This window comes from Rhipicephalus microplus, chromosome X, assembly GCF_043290135.1.
Source record: "Rhipicephalus microplus isolate Deutch F79 chromosome X, USDA_Rmic, whole genome shotgun sequence".
NCBI classification, from domain to species: domain Eukaryota; kingdom Metazoa; phylum Arthropoda; class Arachnida; order Ixodida; family Ixodidae; genus Rhipicephalus; species Rhipicephalus microplus.
The window spans coordinates 384520139-384542148 of NC_134710.1; the positions used below are offsets into that span (position 1 = coordinate 384520139).

General features: G+C 44.7%; 1 protein-coding gene across 1 annotated transcript in view; it reads right to left on the bottom strand.

Annotated features, from left to right (window-relative positions):
* Positions 1 to 22010, bottom strand: part of LOC119161034 (lysyl oxidase homolog 2) — a 76103-nt gene that overhangs the window by 27567 nt on the left and 26526 nt on the right. Inside the window, exons 2-5 of the mRNA XM_037413355.2 lie at positions 12236 to 12525; positions 11197 to 11381; positions 2864 to 3046; positions 1551 to 1713 (exon numbers count right to left, since the gene is read on the bottom strand). Coding sequence (XP_037269252.2) covers positions 1551 to 1713; positions 2864 to 3046; positions 11197 to 11381; positions 12236 to 12525 — 821 coding nt within the window. The remainder of the gene's footprint in view (positions 1 to 1550; positions 1714 to 2863; positions 3047 to 11196; positions 11382 to 12235; positions 12526 to 22010) is intronic.

Sequence of the window (22010 nt, forward strand, 5' to 3'; positions counted from 1 at the left end):
CCTAGTCATATGCAGCTTTCGCTGTAAAATTTGGACAGAAATTACAATAAATAGAAATGAGAAAAAACTTGATAAAGAACAAGAAACAAAACAGGAGGAAGGAACGAGAAAAGCGAAGCGAAACAAAGCCCAGCCCTGCACTGCCTTCAGGCTTGACACCCCTATAGTGTAAAGCTGCCTTGAAGGAACACTAAATAGAAACACTGAATTGAAATCTCATTTTTTTTAATTTCGCGCCAAAATATCAGCTCTAGCGTCGAAAACTTTGATATGAATTTTTTGTATTTCTGCGACATTAATGTGACGAAATTTTTAAAACTTCGTGTTTTAGGTATATGGCACCCACAGATGGCAACGTACTTCCTTTTTATTGATTAGAAGCTACGCGTGACCCAGTAGAGGCCTTCAAAATTGACGACTTTACAGTGTTCGGCGCGGGAATCTCAAAGTGGTGTCCCCACCTACATTTTCTTTTCGCGCGTTTTGTCGCTTACCAAGCGTCGTGTCGCGGTAAGACCGGCGTTTTCGGGATACTGAAATTGTGCTTTACGAACACCCGATAAATTGTTTCGTGCTTTAGTGTCCCTTTACTGTTTTTTTTGATGTTTTTGTCACCTATTCACACAGTGAAGCAACCTCGCATACCTACGATTGAACGATATTTCTCGGAAGTGTAAGTGGGCAACGCAAAATGCCGGTTTTAAGCGAGGAACTTCAAGCACAAAACAACGTCCTCTAAGCAGTTTGCATGCATTCGTTTCATACTTCCATTCCTTTTTATGTCCCGTGTCTGCCCTATTAGATGGGCAGACACGGGACAGCATGCGGGACAGCATGCGGACATATTCCGCATGCTGTGACTACGGTGAAAGAGCGAGCAAAGATGGCGTTGCCTCGTTGGCTTAACACTACATAAGATTATGCAATTTATGGACAAATCAGTAGTAATAGTAACCACAACAACAACAACAACGACAACATTCATAATAATGATAATGATATTATTATTATTATTATTATTATTATTATTATTATTATTATTATTATTATTATTATTATTATTATTATTATTATTATTATTATTATTATTATTATTATTATTATTATTATTATTATTATTATTATTATTATATCTGGAGCTTTAGGTGGCAAACCACGATATGGTTGTTAGGTACAGGGCTTTCGAAATTTCGTTCACTTGGGTATCTTTAAGCTGCACCTAATGCTAAGTAGACGGGCCGCAATGATTTTGTCCGCCATCAAAGTTTACTCAAAAATGCCATCGTCGCGGCCGACCTCAAACCCGCGCCTTTCGAGACAGCTGCCAAACACAGTAATCACTCTGAAACCATGGCGGCGTGGATAAATCAGTGTGACTATTTTTGCAGTGATAGTTGGAAACAATCGTTGTTACAGTTCAAAACTTTCATGGCCTCTAGGCAGAGGTTGCCTCGATGTATTATCTAAAGCATCCGTCCTCATCTATAATTGAGGCGTCGAGCACGCCTAATGATGGACGTCCATATATGCGCCTGCAAGGTGTGCTATACCTCGCACGCAGACGACGCCGGCGACGCTGTCCCCTACTCCCGGACAGATGACGGAGCCTACGCCCAGCTGGTCATGCAGGCAGTCGGCGAGGTTCTTCTCCAGACCCGTGCACTGGACACCACTCAGCATCATGGTCTCGTTGACGCCTCCAAAGTAATCGCCCTGTAGACACATTTTCACTTATGTACTTGTTCATGTTAAATTTTCATGCAGCAATGGCGTCTCTACGGAGCACGCTGGGCAGATCGCTCCACTGCTTGCTTAAAAAATTGAGTCTTTCCATGACATTTTGCCCGAGAATACATTTCGAGCAAAATTGATACTTTATTTAGGGTATGATCACATAGTTGTTTGCTCCAGAAACTGCATGAATAAGGACTAATCGTAAGAAAATCTGACGCTACTAAGCTAACGGAACCACGTGGAAAGAAAATAGTTATTGATAATAAATGACGCAGTGATGTCTTGATGCAACAGTGACTTTACTTCAAATGATAGTGTTGGAGTTGTGGAGGTAGACGCACTGTTATAGCCTGGAAGGGGGGGGGGGGCAATTCAAACCCAAAAGAGATTAGTTAAAGTTTGCGCTCAGACAAACATACGTAAAGTACCCCCCCTGGCCGTTTAAAACCCCTAACTAGTAAAAAAAAAATTATTGTGGCACCACTGCGTAAGTGGTTTAACTACACTTTCTCACTCAACTTTGAGAACAAAAACTGCTGCAGCAGGGACGTAGGGTCCTCATTTTCGCCACAGAGGTGAGAGAGGTGTCATCGTATGCCTCCCTCACCGAACTGTGCACTCGAGAAGGCATACAAAATAAATCAGTTGTTGCTTTTAGAAATAATTTCACTTTATTAACATTGCTTCAATCTCTCGGTATTCGACAGTTAACGAAAACAAATGTAGCCCTTGGCGATTCGGAGTGCCTAAGGTAAAAGGTTCGGGGAGGACATCACCATCGCTTTTCCTCAACCCCACGAAATATTCCAGGTTTGGCTAATGAGAGCACACATGCTGCCGTTGCTGGGGCACTTGCACGCCTGGACGTCTTGTGTGAACTTGCTAGAGGGCTTAGCTTGATACATAGGTAGATCTTGGTTACGGCGTATGAAGATGAGTAACACTTCAATTAAACAACATAAACAAGGTGTCAGCAGTCACGCTTGCCGGCAGTACAAGTTACTGGCAGGTAAGCAGTGCGACACAATTTAGCTGCGGGCGTAACGGGCGCTCAGCCAACGCTCCACAGGCATGTGTGAATGAGTACACATGAATGTATGCTTATATGCTCGAGAGTTGTCCGGCTTACCTGTAGCGCTGCGTCGGCATAGCCGAGACCCAGCTGCCGGCAGACCGTGGCCGCTTCCAGGAGGCCCCAGCCGTCCCCGCACACGGTGCCCCATCCACGCTTGGGAATGTACACTTCCACGCGGCCCTCGTTGGGAGCCCTGCCACCCACTAGCCGCAACTTCACGCTGCCACGGCTTCGACTCTGTGTGATACACGACGCGACCACGATTACACCCAGACAACACACCCCTCGCCAATAACAACAACAAAATGATGAAATGGAAGAGTGACAAGTATTCAATTATGCCCCTTCGTCGATATGATATCATCGTCATCATCATCATTGTCGTCATCATCATCATCAGCCTGACTACATTCACTGCAGGACAAAGGCCTCTTCCATGTTCCGCCGCCAGTCGAGTCGGTCCTGTGCTTGCTGCTGCCATTTTATACCCACAAACTTCTTAATCTCGTCTGCCCATCTAACTTTCTTTCTTCCCCTAACCCGCTTGCTTCCTCTGGGAATTCATTTACTTACCCTTAAAGACGAGTGGTTATCCTGTCTGTACACTACATGCATAGTCCATGTCAATTCCTCTGGTTGATTTCAACTTTGATATCCTTAACCCCGGTTTGTTCCCTGATCTACTCGGCTCTCTTGTTGTCTTTTAAGGTTACACCTATTATTTTCCTTACCATTACTTGCTGCGTGGTCCTCAATTTAAGCTGAACCCTTTTTGTAATTCCCCAGGTCTCTGCTTCGCGGCTGACTACCGGCAAAAAGCCGCTGCTATACACCTTCCTCTTCGGAGATAGTCGCACTCTACCTGTTCAGATTTGAGAGTGCTTCTGAAATGTGCTCTACCTTATGCTTATTCTTCTAGTTACTTCTATCTGGTGGTTCGTCTCCACGGTTATTACGTATCCTAAAGAGACATAGTCTTTTACGACTTCTAGTACACTATTACCTATCTCGAAGCGCGCTGTTCTCTTCCGAGGTTGTTGTACATTACTTTCGTTTTATGCGGATTCATTTAATTACGTACCTTTCTGCTCTCCTCGTTTAATTTCTCAACCATGAGTTGCGATTCGTCCCCTGAAGTACTAAGCAATTCAATCTCAAAGTCAAAGCGCAGATTATTTAGCTACTCTCCATTAACGCTTATCCCAAACTTTTTTTCATTCTAGGCCTCTGGAAACGTTCTGTAGGCATGCGGTAAATAACGTTAGGGAGATTGTATCCCCCTGCTTTACACCCTTCTTGATTGGTATTCCGTGGCTTTCTTTATGAAGCACTATGCTAGCAGTTGATCTCCTGTAGATTTCTTCCAGATTGTTTATATATGCTTTGTCGACGCCCTGATTCTGCAGCGTCTTCATGGCTGCTGATATTTCCACTTAATCAAACGCCTTCTCGTAATCTATGAAGGCTATGTATAGTTGTTGGCTGTATTCTGAGCATTTCCATATTGCCTTATTGATAGTATGAAGGTGGTCGATTGTCGAGTAGCCTGTTTGAAATCCTGCTTGTTCCTTTGGTTGATTAAGTTTTATTGTTAGCTTAATTCTGTTAGCAATTACCTTTGTAAATAGCTTGTATACGACAGAAAGAAAGCTGGTAGGCCTGTATTTCTCCAAGTCCTTGTCATCTCCTTTCTTATATGTAAGGATGATTTCAGCATTCTTCCAAGATTCTGGTACTCTTCCCGTCAGGAGACATTTTGTAAACAGGGTGACTAGTTTTTCTAACACAACATGGAGTGTTCAATTCACTCCATATTGTACATTCCAACGTCGGATACCTTACGCTTATGAATCAACTTCGAAAGCTCTGCCAGCTCTATCTTGTTGTTGCTCTTTAAGATTTCATGCTTTGACGCTTCGTAATGAGATTCTTCGTTTTCTGGGACAGCTTGCCAGTGTCCTGTCTAACTAGCGTACATCCAACTACCCCTGCGAATCCCGTAATTACACTCGTCAGATTATTATTCATTGCGTCAACGCAGAGGCTGCTTTCTTCGATAAGAGCCGAGTACTTGTTTAGAAGCGAGACTCTAAACTCCTGTACTTTCCCTCACAGTGCTAGCTCATTGATTCGCTTCTTGCGTATCAGTTTCTGTCGTTCCTTCTTCAAGCTTAGGCACATTCGCAACCATACCATTCTATGGTCACTGCGTAGTACATTGCCGAGCACTTCCACATCCTGCACGCTGCCTGGGTGTGCACTCAGTGTAAAGTCTATTTCGTTCTTACTTTCGCCATTGGGGCTCCTTCAGTTCCCCTTACGGTTCCCTCGTTTTCGGTAAAATTTATTCAATATCCGCAAATTATTGCGTCCTGCGACTTCTGCTAATAGCTTCCCTCTTGAATTTATAGTACCGATGCCGTAAGATTCTACTGCCTGGTCTCCAAAAAAAACATCCCATCTAAAAATGCTCATTACATAAAAAGTGGAGCTGAGAACGAATACAAGAAATAATGCAACCTCTCTGGCTTTGTGCAAGCAGCAATTTAATTTTTTTCAAAAGCTTTATGAAAATTGTATTTTTTTAGTTCAGATGTAACTTATGAGTCTCTACAACGACACGGTTGAATATCATTACATTACTTTTGTTGGTTTCAGAGAAAAGATGCATTGAATTTGTGAACCCACTATGAAATTTGGGAGTGAATCATAGGAAGGATAGGCAACCGCGGCTTAAAAAAAAGGGTATCACTTGATATACCCCATGGCATTTGTCATGAGCACGTAAAATTTTATACGAATACTCGCCTGCGTATTTACATAATATAATAAAAGTGGCATTTACTATTTACTGTACTATACCACCTTAAAGCGTTAAAATGGTTACTATTGGCACAAAAACTATGAGAGATAAATACCTGATAGGCGCAGTGAAGCTTTGGTGTCTTGGCAATATAACACATGTTACCTCAAGTTAGATGTGCTTCAAAGTACTTTCGTACTATTAACATCAGAAAAAGCTCTTGCAGCTGGTAGCGCGTTAATTAAAGAAAACTTGGCTTCGGAGATCTTAAAAATTATAGTTACTGGAAGTTTTTACCGTCTCAAGAGCATGCCTAACCAGGACGCCGTAAGTAGAGGGGGAGTGAAAGGGAAGTTGTTAGTTATATTGGTTTTATTGGCACAAGAGCGACTCAGGCTAAGCTGCGCCAAACACAAGGTACCAAGTGATAACCAGTATATACATTTTAGTTCTAAAGCCTACGGAGGAATACACTTTCTTGTAGGAAATTGATAACGTTAAACAGTGAAACAAGTGAATCATCTCCTAAAATTTGATTTGGGTGCATCGTTTTGGGGTGTTTGTATATTGCTCTGAAATGCTTTCGTCTTTGTGCTTCAATGTAGGAACACGTGATTAGAATATGTAAAACCATTAATGGCTGTTCACATCTTTCACACTCCAGCAAATCTTCTCTTCTAAGAAAAAAGTTTTGAATCAGGTGAGTGGGCCCAATGCGGAGTCGGCATAGGATGACCTCAATGAACCGTTCTTAATGAGCACATGGCTTCCATTCGCCCACTGTGGCCTTCACCAAATGCAGTCTACTACTCATGCAGAAGTTCCATTGTTGCTGCCATTTTCATGATAATGATACACGAATAGTACGTAGGCTATCTTTAAAGGGAATCTTTGTTTAACTGATGTCTCACGGTGGTGCAAAAGACGCACATTTGTCCGCCTTTTCGTTGTCTGGTATCTTTATGTGGCTTGGAACCCAACAAAAACGGTCAGTCATATTCTCACTATTTGAAACAATGATATGCAGGATATCACCTAGAAAAGCTTCACAGTCAGATTTTAAATGTAGCGCTTTTATTGAACTTAATGAGTCAATGTATATGATTGCTTGTCTGTATTCCTCAGTGATGATTTTTTTTACTGCCTCCCATAAGGCGTATATTTCAGCGCTGAAAATGGACATGCACTGTGGTAGTCTAACATTGACAGCGCTTTCTTCTGTCACAATCTCAATGCCAACATGGTGTTTTGTTTTCGAACTATCTGTGTAAACTTCGGTATAACCTTTGTATTTTTCCTGGATTGCGCGGAATTGTTGAATTAGGTGTTGTGGTGCGGTGTTGTTTTTCTTAAATCGGGTCAGTGGGAAATCACACAGTAGCGCCAGGTCAGCCCATGGCGGCTGTCTCGGTGGTTTGATGGCAACCTTCAGAGTGTCATTACAAATATTGTAGGTGCGGCAATGCTCTTCGAAGCATAAAATCAATCATGTGTCTGCGTCTAAAATGACAGCAATGTCGCACTTACCGAGAAGTTAAAGGGGCGCTGAAACACTTTTTCAAGTAGCCATACAATTAATTCACTGGAAGAGCTAATTGCCTCACGAATTCAATGCTGCAAAGGTTTTAAGCATCCGTCCAGTGCAAGTGGAGTCACAAAGATTTGTCGCATGCTGCAATTGCATTATCTTTTTTTTTCTCGTTCCGACGAAAGCACAGGAAGCTAAGCAGGGCGGGATTACAGGGCCAAAGAAAAATGTCACGCGTACCTCGTGACCTTCAGCACTTTTTTTCTTTTTTTTTTCTTCGAACGCGTGGCTTTTTCAGTGTGATAGCGCGCGCATGCGTGGACAAGTTGCAGCCTCCCGCGGTGATCTCTGCAATGACCGAGCGCGCTATGTTCAAATCGGGCAATGACAGATAATTGGGCTCTTTACGAATAATTCTTAAGCGTCTCCCATGATTTGTCGAGAAAAAGAGGAAGCAATTTTCCGCTGACTTTGATAAATTAATGTGCCTTCCAGGCCTCGTGTTCTGCTATATTATTTGGCTCGCGTGTTGTCGGGAGCTTCTACTACCGATCGGCAGCGTTTTCTGATTATGCCAAAAAAGTGTGGCTGGGCGCTTTTAAAGTAAATGGGCGAGAATACAAGCGCCATAGTATGACATGCTCAAAGTGATCCCGATGACGGCAGACGAATCACCTACAAATATTCACTAATAATCGATCTAGCGGCACTAAATGAACACCGTGCATCAAGAGCTGCTTCTTGGTTTCTGTAAAATTTATGGAGAAAAAATCGCCGGAAGTTATTGTGGGGAACGACCCGAGTTGTTCAAAAGTTCAATTTTCGCATGGTTAAACTGAACAGGTCGTGCCATCTAACGGGTACTAGTTAAATCAATAACAACTGTCATCTCTAAGCAAATGGCAGGAAAGTGTGGAATGGCCATTGTTGCTGCTGTGGTTCCCGCGGCTTTCGCCCTGCTGCTACTAGTGTTGGCGGCCGCGCAGTAAAGCCGGACAACGCTGTGGACAACAACAGTGGCGCGAAACCTTCAGTTCGGGCGGGTAATTTGCAGTGTGCTAACTCGATGCAGACCATTAAAACGGGATTTTATTTCACTTCATTCTTTTCACTTATTAAGCAGTTATTCCTAGGCACAAAAGTAACACTACCAGGTTTATAGACCGTCAATTTAACAATGAACGCCGATTCAATAGTCGCATTTAGTGCCCCTTTAAGTACAAAGCCACTACAGCACCGCAGCTACTGTCACCCACTGGAGAATGACGGTCGCGTCGTTCATTCCACTGTCCGCTTCTTATAAACTGTAACGCGGGTGCCCTCCTTGACCACGGAGGCCGAATTTCGATACGAGCGAAATGCAAAAAAAAAAACGGATGTATATAGATTTAGGTGCTCGTCAAAACAACATTGCGTGGTCTAAATCTATCCGTAGCCACCCACTACGGCATGCCATGTAATTATATCGTGGTTTTGGTACCGTAAATCTGGGTATTGTGTCTTGTTCACCTAATACCTTTGGTAGACCGCACTTCGAAGACATTATCAAATAGAATCTCCTTTTTTCAGCCGTTGGTATAACACTACGGTGAAACAGGTAAAAGTGGAATAGGCACCAAGTTATTCGTAACACTCTATCCACATGTGCGCCTTGCTTAAATAAAACAGTGTCCCTTGAACAGGATCAAATATTTAACGAAGGTTTTCACGCAGATTGAACAATCTTTTATCAGCATCATAAAATTCAAATGCTTTTTTCTTGCTCGCAACAGAATGTTTATTAACAATTAAATAAATTTGTCGACGCTTTTAAAAGATGAAGATCAGTATGTACCTGAGCACCTAAAAGCACATCAATTTCATTTGTTTGCGGCAGGCGTCCCGAGGTGTGTCGCCGTTCTCTCTTTCTCGGCATTTAGAACAAAGTTCCAGAAATACAAAAAGAAAGAAAAAACAGAATGTCATCTGATATCCGGTACATAAGAAGCAGCTGCTCACAAGCATGGTACGAACGCACCAATTCAGCTTCGGTCAATAATGTTTCTATCGCCTCGTAAGTATCACATTCAAATTCTTTAAGGTCCCTGCTACATGCATGCCCAAGGTCGGCCTAGACCAAGGTAGACCAAGGGGGTCTCGGCCTAAGTATGAAATCGGAAAGGGGGAGAGGAGATACGATGCTTCTGTTGGTAGGATTGAATCTTCTGATGAATACGCGATACGTAACAACCACGTTAATTTACAGTTTCATTTTGGTATTATGCAGAAGTGATGTGCAATGCTCAACGTCACTCTATAATTCATACCCAGCAACGCAAGCCCTACCTAAGCAACGCAAACACTACTCCGGCGGTTTACAAGGTGACAGATGTTCACTGGTATTCTGGGAAAAACAGTGTATATTGTAGTTCATCACGTAATCGTGAATAAGGCGAATAGTAACGTTATGAATATAACGTTTTTTGTTGTTTTTTAGGAAAAAAAGTCGCAGCTTTGCCTCAAAGGCGAAAGATTGAACGCGATAGCAACAAATTGAAAGGCCACGCGCAGAACAGCAAACAGATTGAAACGTGCCCCACATTTCTCACGCGCACGAAACGTGCTCACAGATACAGAATACCGTGAACAGTCGTCTCAGCTGTTACATTGCTGTGTCTAAAAAGCACGCCCGGTTCGCAAGCGGTGGCTCTGCAACAATTACAGTGACCTTGGTGCGCCCCGTCACAAAACAGAATCGTTCCAGTGCAAGTCCAACGCCAACCAAGACGTATGATCCTCCCCACCTGGTGTATGGGCGAGCGAGATATTGTCCACTTCCTCCTCTTTGCGGGCCAAAGTACGCGTGAGAGATGAGAGAAGCCACGCGCTCATTGCGTCATCTTGCTGATAATGCTGAAAACACGATAGTCCCCCCCCCCTCCCGAGATCCCCGCCAACAGCGGTGAGTGGTAGATATAAATATCTTGCCGTTTGAGAATTGACGGAGGTACTTATTAGTGTCTCAGTGGTTGACGCCTCGCATTCACGACGCGCAGGTCCCACGTTCGATTTCGTGCACCGGAGTCTTATTTCTGGATTTTAAAGGTGATAGTCTTTCTTGGGGACCTTCGACGACAAAATTTTGGTCTGTCTGTCTGTCTGTCTGTCTGTCCATGATAGCGATCCCTTTTATGGCACCCAAGTATCCGAACGATACTTCAAACGGCCAACCCCATCCGCAGCGCCCACCAACATTGCTCGAGTTTCAGCGTTCATACTTGTGCGATTGTCAACTAAAAAGGAATTATTGCGGATATCTGAGGCACTACAATAACACGTTAATGTTTTGTATGTGTGCCTCTATACTAGACAAAGCACACACAAGTAATTCTAAGGACCGTAGCGTTTATCATGCTACGCTGACAATACAACGCGATGATAAAAAAGGTATGTCTTTCCAACGCTTTGATAAGACGACACGGTGGTGGCACCTAACCACCGCTCTGCGTTCTACTCCTTATCGCCGCCGAGACAGTCACGCATCTTTTTCCGCGGGTGGGCGCACGCCTTCCTTTGTTTTTGAAGATAACTGCCAGATGGCGCTCGTGTCGAACGTGCCTCGATGCGCTCACTAGCCTTCGCTCAACGGCTCGGGACTCTCTAACGCAGCGCTTCCAGAATACAATTCACCAATTTTATCGCGCAGAACATCAAATAAACGCTTTGTTCCCACTCTCCACACCCAATTAGGACTATCATATTTCGACGACATTTGCAGTGAAACATGCAAATACAAGGCCATTTTTTCTTTGTTGCGTTTATATATATATATATATATATATATATATATATATATATATATATATATATATATATATACGTATACATATACGATGCATGAGATGGACGTCAACGCTGACGCCGGCGGTGAAATCCGGCAGAGAGTGTCCATATAATTGCTTCAGCAATAATATGGCGAACCTTTTGTCCAACAAAATGAAGACAGGTTGTTTTAGCGTAACCTGCTTCATTCAATACTTCTGTGGTGTAGTGTGCAAAGAGAGAGAGGTGGAATACCTTGATCATCTTTTTGACATTCACAGGTGATGGCGCACCGGGGGTCGTTGGCGGCAGTAGTAGTGGACATTCGACGCCAGCTGCCTCGTCCCTTCCACAGTCGTGCACTCCCCACCCATCGAACGGGCACTCTTCGATGTGAAGCTCCTCACCCGTGCAATATACGTTGTCCATTAGTATCGGTCCTACAAAAATCATTAACAACACAAGCCGCATGGTAGATGGTCAGTGCATTTCAATTAATGTATTTGCCACTGCGCCCATAAAACGATAATTATTTTACGGCAACCAATTGCTGTGTATGCGTATCTTCACGAGATTTTGAGCGTACTCGCTTCCACGTGAGCATGCCAATGCTTCTCTGCACTTAGAGTGCATGGGCATCGTTATTGCATATGCACACTCGGCTTCAATACTTCATAAACGATAGGACAGAGTAAGTCTCTGTATTCCTTGCAATTTATACCTGTATTTTGTCGAATCGCACAGTTCACGTAATGAACATGCTTTATAAGTCATCATGTATCTAAATTCAACTAGGCTTGAAACTTGGGCAAGTTGGTGCGGAATCAGCTTCTAACACGCTTTTGTATCTTCAGAAAGGCAGGTGGGTGTATTAGCCACTCCTCTATCAGTAAGTCTGGCCAAGGGTTCAAGTATCTGCGCTCCATGAGCTGCTTTTGACTGCGCGGCAACGATCGAACTCTGTAAGGGTCTTTTTTTATCTGTTCAGTTGGCCTTTTACAGTGACACGTAATTTCTGCTGGGCACTGCTTATGGTTACCCCGTGTATTCAACAAATCAGTTGCGAGTAAACAGCGCTCGTCTTTCTTTTCTTTCTTAGTGTCCTGCCCTGTCGCGCAGCTCTAACGAGGGTGATCTAATGCAAGGCTTCGTACCGAAGAAGCGGAATCATTCAGCTTTTCTTTTCACATGTCTCGTAGACTCCACATATTTTACGCCGGTCACGAAAGTGCAGCGCTAGTGTGCAGTGTATAAATCAAAGTTGGACTCGATGGTGCTCAGTGCGTGTACTCACTCAGTGCTTTTCCGAAGTGCGCGTTGACAGTGACGCGCGCCGAGCCGTTCCCGTGTCCCAGCATGCGACACACAACCTGGGCATCACGGATGTCCCACTCGTCATCGCACACGGAGCCCCACCGGTCGGCGTGGAAGATCTCGACGTTGCCGCGACCCTCGTGCGTCGTGACGCGAGCGCCGATGACCAGCCGCAGGCTACCCTCCTCCTCGCTGCTTACTGCAGTAGCCAGGCTGAGCACGATCGCTGCCAAAGACGAAGTCTTGATGGCAGCAACCACACGCCGATGCCTGCGAGGAGGTGCAGAAATGCGTGACACTGTTATTCCCATAGTTCACCTTGTGCGTTAATTTGTCGTATCTCGTGCATTCATTTCTCGTACCTCACCTACTCACTCATACGAGAGGGATAAGGGCCGTTACACGAGCTAGCCACGCACCCGCTCCACACACCCACACCGCACAAACGGGCGAGAGTGGCCGTCTCTGTGACGTTAGACAGAGCGGTCACAGTGGCTAGAATAGTAGAGTGCTTAACTCTTGCAAGCCGCCAGCCGGCTCGCATCGCTCGCCTCTGAATGGCTACTGCGAAAAAACGGCCTGGAAGGCCGCCTGGTGGGTGCTTGCTAAACATGGCGCTTGCTGAAGCGGGCGCTGCAGCGACATGAAAAAAAAAAAAAAACGCCAGGTCTGCGCGGTAGGCACAGCATAGTCACAGCGAAAGCTCAAAGAGCGGCCTTTCGGAGCCTTTTAAAAACGCTCATTGAGTAACTACTGCAAGCACACTTGTTTGGTACCCACTAGGGCTTTATTAATAAATATATTGGGGTATTAGGCCGGCATTCACTAAGCTATTTTCCGTCATTCTTCTGAGAAGCGTGGTATCCGCTAAACACTTGCAAGGAATTTTGTGCCAATTGTTCATGCACTAGCTGACGGCAAAGAGGAATTATGGCTGAAGTGGGTATGTGCCACAGTTATTAGGGGAACAAGAACAAGCTTTTGTAATGGGTTGGAGCATTCCACGGCCCGCTCGTTACGCTATTCGCATTGCGCGACGACTGTCTTATTGAAAAAGCGGCCTCCCCTGCGTGATGCCAGTACGTTCTTTTGGCACTGGTGCACGTTGCAGACACTGCTAAACGCTGGTATTCACTGGTACTTCGCTGAACGCACTAATAAATAGCTGTGTTGCAGAGGCAGGGGCACTGGTTTAACCACTGTGATGCTGATGCACACTGCGAATAACTAGCAGCACTGGAATTTTCACTGGCAAGCGTGCTGGTGCGTATGAATACTGAAGCACGCGCGTTTCTACCAGCGATACGTGCACATTTGTGTAGTGTGTGCCGTGGTATGTTTCGGTGTCGTTGAATAAAAAACTGGTTGCAAATCTGCATGTTACACCGCAAATGTAGTCGAAAGACGACTGTCTTGCGTCTGGAGGGAGTGAACAAAACGTTTATTTAATGTTGTGCGCGAGAGAAAGTCGGTGAATGGTATTCTGAAGGCGCTGCGTTAGAGAGCCTCGAGCGTGTGGCGGAGGCGAACAAGCGTGTCTAGGATGGATGGATGGATGGATGGATGGATATGGCTGTACCCTTTAGATCGGGCGGTGGATAGCGCCACCAAGCCGTAATACCTAATGAACCCAAAACTATATATATTTTTTCTTCCTTAAAAAGTGAGTTTGAGGATTCGTACTTTGCAGTGAAGAGTTTAATTTTCACTCGTGCCTTGACTTTAACCACCAATCAGGTAACCTCCTTCTAGTTAAGTCTACTTGCTTAAAGTCTATTTTGCCCTCCCGGTCCCTAAACCCCAGTGCTTTGAAAAACTCTGCGCCATCATCCTGAACTATAGGGTAAAGCCCTTTACAGAACATTATCAAGTGTTCGGCAGTTTCTTCTTCCTCTCCACACGCACTGCATACTGTGTCTACCCCTTCGTATTTGTCCCGATATGTCTTGGTTCGCAGTGCTCCCGTCCTTGCCTCAAACAGTAGAGAACTACCCCGAGTATTATCATAGATCCTTTCCTTGGCAATTTCCTGCTTAAAAGTTCCATAGATCTCTAGTGCAGACTTCTTAATCATGCCTATTCTCGACATGTCAGTCTCTGTTTCCTTCACTTTCTTCTTAACCGATAGTTTTTTTTTTTTTTTTGGTTTGGCCACCTGCTGTTTTCTAAGTATTTACCAGTCAACTTCCTGGTTCGCTTCCTCCATTTTGTATCGACATTCTTCATGTACAAGTAGCTGAAAACCTTCCTAGCCTAACGCTCCTCCCCCATTTCTCTCAATCGCTTCTCAATTGTTATCTTGCTGCTAGCTTCCCTGCTCTTAAATAATGCCCATTCCATATCACCTTGTACTCCCTGATTTGGTGTATTCCCGTGAGCTCCTAAAGCAAGCCTACCTATTCCACGTTGCTTAATTTCTAATCTTGCTTGAACTTCTGATCTTATGCACCAGACCGCATTGCCGAACGTCAGCCCAGGAACCATGATCCCTTTCCATATTCCTCTCACAACATCATAGCTATTGTAATTCCACAGTGCCCCATTTTTCATCACTGCTGTATTCCTGTTACCTTTAGTCGTCACGTATATTTCGTGTTCCCTCAGGTACTCGGACCCATTGCTTATCCATACGCCCAGATATTTGTATTTATCTGTTATCTCTAGCGTGACCTCCTGTATCTTAAGCTCACTACCTTCGTTGTCATTGAAAATCATGACTGCTGATTTTTCCTTACTGAATCTAAAATCTAACCTATCTCCCTCATTACCGCAGACGCCCATCAATCTCTGCAAATCTTTCTTGTTGTTGGCAATTAGCACTATATCATCTGCGTACATTAATGCTGGTAGTCCCTGATCAATGAGTTTTCCCTGTTTTACTAAAGAGAGGTTGAAGCCCAGCCCACTTCCCTCTAATTTTGCCTCTAATCCTTGTAGGTACATCATGAATAATAAGGGTGACAGGGGGCACCCCTGCCTAAGCCCCCGTTTTACCTCTGCAGGCTTAGATACCTGTTTTTCCCACTTTATAACTACCTTGTTACCTTTATAAATACCCCTTAAAAGATTAGTGACTACATGTTCCACGCCTAGTGTGTCCAGTATTCGCCACAATTCCTCTTGAACCACGCTAGCGTACGCTCCCTTGATATCCAAAAATGCTAGCCACAGGGGCATGTGTTCCTTTTCTGCTATTTCGATGCACTGCGTGAGTGAGAACAGATTGTCTTCCAACCTCCTGTGTTTCCGAAACCCATTCTGCAGTTCCCCAAGGAACCCCGTCATCCTCTATCTATGCCTGCAGTCTTTCCTTTATAATCTGCATCGCCCGCCTGTAGACCACTGATGTCACTGTTATAGGACGGTAGTTGTTTATGTCAGCTTTGTCACCATTTCCTTTATAGATCATGCTCATCCTGCTAAGTTTCCTTCCATCGGGAACTTCACCATCGAATATTATTTTGCTCACTGCCTCTCTCAAAGCCTGCTTAGACTTCGGACCTAATGTCTTTATCAGCCTAATTGGAATGCCATCTGGGCCTGTTGATGTACTACTAGGAACCATTTTCTTAGCCCTTTCCCACTCTCCTTGTGAAAATGGAGCCATTGCACCACTTTATTCGTCCTTGTCTATTGTGGTGCATAAAGTACTTCTTTGTTGAAATTTTTCTGTCACCCTTGTTCTTATATATTCAATAGCTTCGTCCCCTTCTAGCCTGGCACCTTGGGCTGTAGTTATAAAACTCTGCTCTAGGCTCGTCTCATTTCTTAGGGAGTTTAGATGGTTAAAAAATTTCGCAGCTGCCTTTCTATCTTTTTTATGTACTTCTGCCAGCCACTGAGCTCCCTTTCTTCTAATCTTTTCATTGATCAGAAGGGATGCAGCCCTTCTACAGCTTAGAAAGGTTTCCCATTTTCTTTCAACATCATCTGTCGGTTCACCCTGCTGCTTAGCATGTCTGTGTTCCCTAGAGGCTTCCTGACGTTTTGCTATGGCTCTCTTAACTTCCTCATCCCACCAACTTTTGGGTTTGTGTCTTCTTTTCTGGGGTGACTTGTTACGCGTCTTAGCAAGCTCTAGCTCAAAGAGTCTAATTAGATGCGTGTATGTCCACACTGTCTTATTATTCTCCGTGATTACTTTCTCAATTTGTTTAGTGGCTATTTCAATTTGCCTTTCTGAATAAAAATTTTCCTTTAGTTGCTCATCTTGTCTCCTTCCCACTTTCACTGCTCTTCCAAAACTTAGCTTGATACGTTTGTGATCACTACCCAGACTTCTGGAGCCACCTTCATCTATGTGCATTCCCCTGAGCTTATCATACATCCTATGTGACATCAGTGCATAATCTATCATCGACTGCAGCCTTCCTACCTCCCATGTTATTTGCCCTTCACACTTCTCACTACTGTTGCAAATGATCAAATCAAGCATTTCACACATATCCATGATCATTTTGCCTGTCGGGTCGGTATACCCATCCATATCTTCTATGTGCGCATTCATGTCTCCTAGTATAATTATCTCGCACTCTCTTCCTAACTCCTGAATGTCCATTGATATACACTCTACCATTGCCTGGTTTTCATCCCTGGCCTTCGCTGCACTCCACAAGTACACGAAACCAAGGGGCGTCATTTGACCTGCCACTTTCCTTTTTAGCCATTAATGTTCCTTGCACTCCTGCTTGACCCTTTGCCAGTCTGTACTTTTATGAATGAATGCCCCAATACCACCCCCCTTTCTGCTGCCTTCTGTTCTATTACAATATTTCCATGCGTAGTCCGGATTGTTCAGAGGTTGTTCCATGTCCCCTAGATGTGTTTCTACAAAACCGTATACCATCGACCTCTCTTCCCTTAGCTGTTCTTCTATCTCTTCCCACTTCAACCTGTTCCTACCACCCAGCATGTTAATATACCCTATGTCTGATTGGGCTCGGCGCTCGTGGCTACGTCTATTTATGCCCCGGACTCTACCTACCTTAGACATTGGTGCCACTTTGGAATCGTATCTGTCCATAACACCTGTGGAAGAGTCTCCCTGGTTGTTTTCCTCGTTACTAGCTATCCTGCACACCGAAGGGCTCGCTTGCCCCCCAAAAAAGCTACTGCGCGTCCTGCAAGTCGCCAGCCCACCTCATGACCTAGCCGCCCATCGAAGTGAATTCTGTCTCGTGGAAAACCACCCACCTATGCACCTCTCTGTTTATTTCCACCACCTCAAAGCATTTCTCTCCACTCATCCGCCGTATCTCTTGGTTTGCGTTGACAACCGCTCTTTGCAGGTTGCTATCACGCACCGGTACCTCCGGTATCGTGCATATCACTACCTGTACCTTAGGAGAAGTGGCGCGCATGTCATCAACGCCTTTCGCCAGTGTGGCTGCTAGTCCTGCTGTATCTTCATTTAAGACATCATTTAAACCACCTGAAATTATCACGAGGTTTCGTCTATCAGCTGTAGTTTTGAGTTTTGCGCTCGCTTGCCTCATGACTGCTTCCAGCTTGCGTCCTGGGAACGCCCCTACTGCAACCCTCTTGTCACCTCTTACCCTCTCTTTGATGGCTTCTGTGCATCAATTTAAATTCGAGTCCCCGGCGATTATCACATGCTGTGACTTTTCAGCTGGAGCGTCCTGCACCTGGGGGCTACTTGCACCTGTGACGCCGGCTGCTTTCTCCCCTTCCAGCCCCACCACTACCTCGCTGAAGCTGGGCCTTGCGACAGTTGAACCGGCTAAACCTGTTTTTTCCAAAGCAAGATGGAAAACTGGGCTAGTTGGTGAGCATTCATCGTGGTTAACAGCGCGAAACACCCGGACAGGAGCGATAGAAGGACACGGTACAGCGCTGTACCGTGTCCTTCTATCGCTCCTGTCCGGGTGTTTCGCGCTGTTAACCACGCTGTTTTTTCCAAACTTGCTTGCTCTTCCGTCTCCACCGTTCTGGTTGCCGGTTCTCTACTGTTCTCTCCGTAGGCCGCTTCTTTGTTCAGCTTCGCTAGTGCTTCCTCGGTGGACTTCAGTCTTTCTCCCATTGCCCTCGTTTTCTCTTGCTCTGTCGCCAACGCAGTCTCGAGCTCATCGATTCTCACCAGCAGTTCACTTTGGGCAACCATCATTTTCTCCATTTTTTCCTCGACCTCACAATGCCTACACTTCGCGTCAGCCTCTTCTCTATCCGCTTCTACGCTTGGGTCCACTTTCAAACCCACTCCACATCCTGAACACTTTACAGTCTTTTTAGCCATGTCTTTCTGTCACCAATTGTCCCTATACTCGATAATTACTAAACTCGACTCTGCACTACGAAAAAAAAAAGAAAGTCTAAACTCTACCACAAAAGTTTGCGTGTTCTATGTACGCGCACTTCCCCCACGGGGTGGCAAAAAAAACAACAAAAAAATTTCAAACACACACACCCGCACTAACTAATTAATACCTGGTGACTGGCCCCCAAAAAAGCCGTACCATAAAATAAGTGCTACGAAGATTTCAACCGCTGCCTTATAATTATAAAGACAAGCTCAAAACATGCAAAAACACTTATTTGCGCAGTCGATCCGGAGCGCTCGAAAAACACGTCCATCCACCGTGACAGCCCGAACAGAAGTCACGGTGGCACAAGTCACGGTGGCACGTTAGGCACAAGCGCCATCTGGCAGTTATCTTCGAAAACGAAGGCGTGCAGGCCGCGGAGAAAGATGTGCGCCAGTCTCGGAGGTGATAAGGTATAGAACGTAAAGCGACGGGCAGGTGTCACCACCGTGACGTCGTAGCAAAGCGTTGGAAACACCTTTTTGAGCATCGCGTTGCACTGTCAGTGCAGCGCGATTAAACGCCACATTTCTTAGAGTTACTTGTGTGTGCCTCTTCTAGTATAAAGGCAGACTTCTAGTATAAAGGTGTCGTTTGAGGTATCATTAGAGCGGACAAACAGACAAATGTACAAACAGACAGACAGGCCAAAATTTTTCCATCCGAGGTCCCCAAGAAAGACTATCGTATTTAAAAAGGCTTGATTCGATGCACGGATAGATGCTACCCTAACAGACACCAAGCATACGTAATTGTTGTGGTGCGCGAATTTATCGCAGCGATTAATCTCACCTTTTTCGCATACCGGCCATATTCGCACAAGTCGTGTATTGCAGTAACGATTAAATGTTGCAATGTTTATAAGCCTGGAGCTGGGTGCCACTCCTAACCGAAACAGTAAATTGTTTATGCCGCCAAGTTGACAAAACGTAAATGAGCTCTCTCGATCGCTTCACAAGGTTTCCCAGCGGAGGCGAGAGAAACAGTTGTCGTTCGATTTCGCCACACTGCAAATGGATATCTGCTCATGCTTATCCTCCTACTTAGCTGAGGTAACAGTTATATATGTTCTGAAGCTCAAATGGAGAAACTTCAACCAACCCAACTCACCGCGACGCGAACGGTCTTACCCATGGTGCCCGGCCCAGCGAGCACTAGGCCTATATCGTGCCGGCCGCGTCAGTGTGTATGTTACCGGCACTTCTTGGTTCATGTACATACAATTTTGAAGTCTGAGAATAGCTGTGTAGTTTAGACATCCATGAATATATATGCACCATTTCGCCTTCTGTCGATGTCCGCAAAAGGAGCGCTGACGATCGATGCGTCGCTCTTTCAGCTACGCAGACTGTCACTGAAATCTGGCGGCTGCACTTACCCGGTAGTTATCCGACCAATATTTAGGAACACGCAATTTTAGTAGGTAATTTCATACGCCTTCGTGAACTGACTCCCTGGAATACGCTTTGAGTGGATTGCATTAGTATTTCTTCGGGCGTTTTTTTTTAGTTTTTGGTATTGATATAACTGCAAATCTGCGCACTGGCACGCCCACTGTATACTACCAGCGGAGGCCGGAAAATAAGCTGTCGCTCAATATCCCCACTCCGGAAATGCATGTCTGGCAATGATTAGGCTTCTACTTACTTCAGGTACAGTTTAGCTAACTGTTAGAAATGTTGGAAAGATCAAATGCAGAAACTTCAAGCATCACAACTCAGCTGCGTCGAGAGCAGCCTTACTCAGTGCCCCATCCCAGCGAGCAATAAGCCTATCGTGCTGGCCGCGTCAGTATACATGCAACCGGCGCTTTTTGCTTTAGGTAGGTACAATTCCAAAGTTTAGGAATCACTGTAATGTGCATTTAGACAACTCTGTGCCGAAATCAATCATTTATGCGCGTTTGCGGTGCCCGCACAAGAAGCGACGATGATCGATGTGTTGTGCTTTCAGCAACGCTAGCTGGCTGTCAAGGAAAGCTTCCTTTCGAACGCGGTAGCGGGTACTTTTGTGACTCGTATGTAAGAACACGCAACTTTGAGTTCGTAATTTGGTACAGTTTAGTGAAATAACACGCTGGAATACTTTTTCAGCGGATTGCATTAGTATTTTATTCGGCGGTTTCTTAGTGGCAGGTACCGATATACTGCAAATCTGTGCACTGGCAAGTTGGATGTATACTGCTATATTGTCGCTTGCGCAAAAAAAGATACTCAATATTCAATCTTGCGCGCGCGTATGTATACCGAACAAGTCATTTTAAATTCTTTGTACATGTTGACCAGTAGCAAGTGTGAGAAGCGACCATCAAAGAAAAAAATATCCGCAGCAACAGCCGACAATCTGTGTCTACTCCTCCAGTCGATTTCAGATGTTTCAGAGTTAAGATGTAGATTATTTGAAAAACTTTGTGCCCTTACCAATATTCGCACGTCATTCGGTGCCCGAAAGCCGTTCGCCACTGTCGAATCAAGACGCAATTTTAACTTGGAAAGGAATATTGCGTCAATCTTGACTGTGCGACGTGTAAACATGAAGTCGAACGGCGTGTTCTCAAAATTAATAGTCATTTTACAACCCAGCCAACGTGTTATGGCGTGGCGTAGAGTACTCAGATTAGAATTCGAAAATGACAAGTTCAAATCCTGTCGGAGGGCATTTTATTAATTTTTTTGTGAATAAGCGCACTATTGACTTTCATACTTCTATATTTATTATTTAAGGCGAACGGGCACCTCCGTTTTAACCCTGTGAATCCACTTTGCGCAGAGTACCCAACGCCTCCTAGCGCTGGTACTGGGTTGCCGCCACTCCAGCGTCCCAGTACCAGCGCTGGGAGACGCTGGTACCAAGTGGCGCTGGTTTTTGCAATGGGGTGGTTGTTTTTTCGCTGTTGTAAAACGCTTTATAAGTCATAATAATGCGATAGCTTTCCCAACATCAAGCCTGCCTACGACAAGTTTGACAACAAGTTACAAGCATGTAAGAGAAATCACGTCAACATTCGAAAAGTACTATGAAAGTTTATTCATTGCTCTCTCTAACCCTGACGTCAACCTTACACGAGTTTTATTTCCCTTTTGAGCCCATTGGAAGACGATGATTGTGTATCCATTAGTTGTCCTATTACGATAGAGAAAATTGAGCACGCTATTGATAACTTACTTTCATAGAACTCACCTGGTCCTGACAGCATTTCTGTTGAATTTTACAAAACTTTTAAAGATGTGCTCTCTGCGATATTGCTCGATATCTTTAAAATAAGCTATGACATGGAGACACTCCCGAGATCCTTTTGCAAGAGGCACGCAGTTTTGATACCGAAAAATTCAAACAAGGAAAAACTTCGCGCTGTTGAGAATTACCGGCCAATAGTGCTGTCACACGTTGACTACAAAATTTTCCCCAAAGTATTATCGAATAGGTTGCAATTTG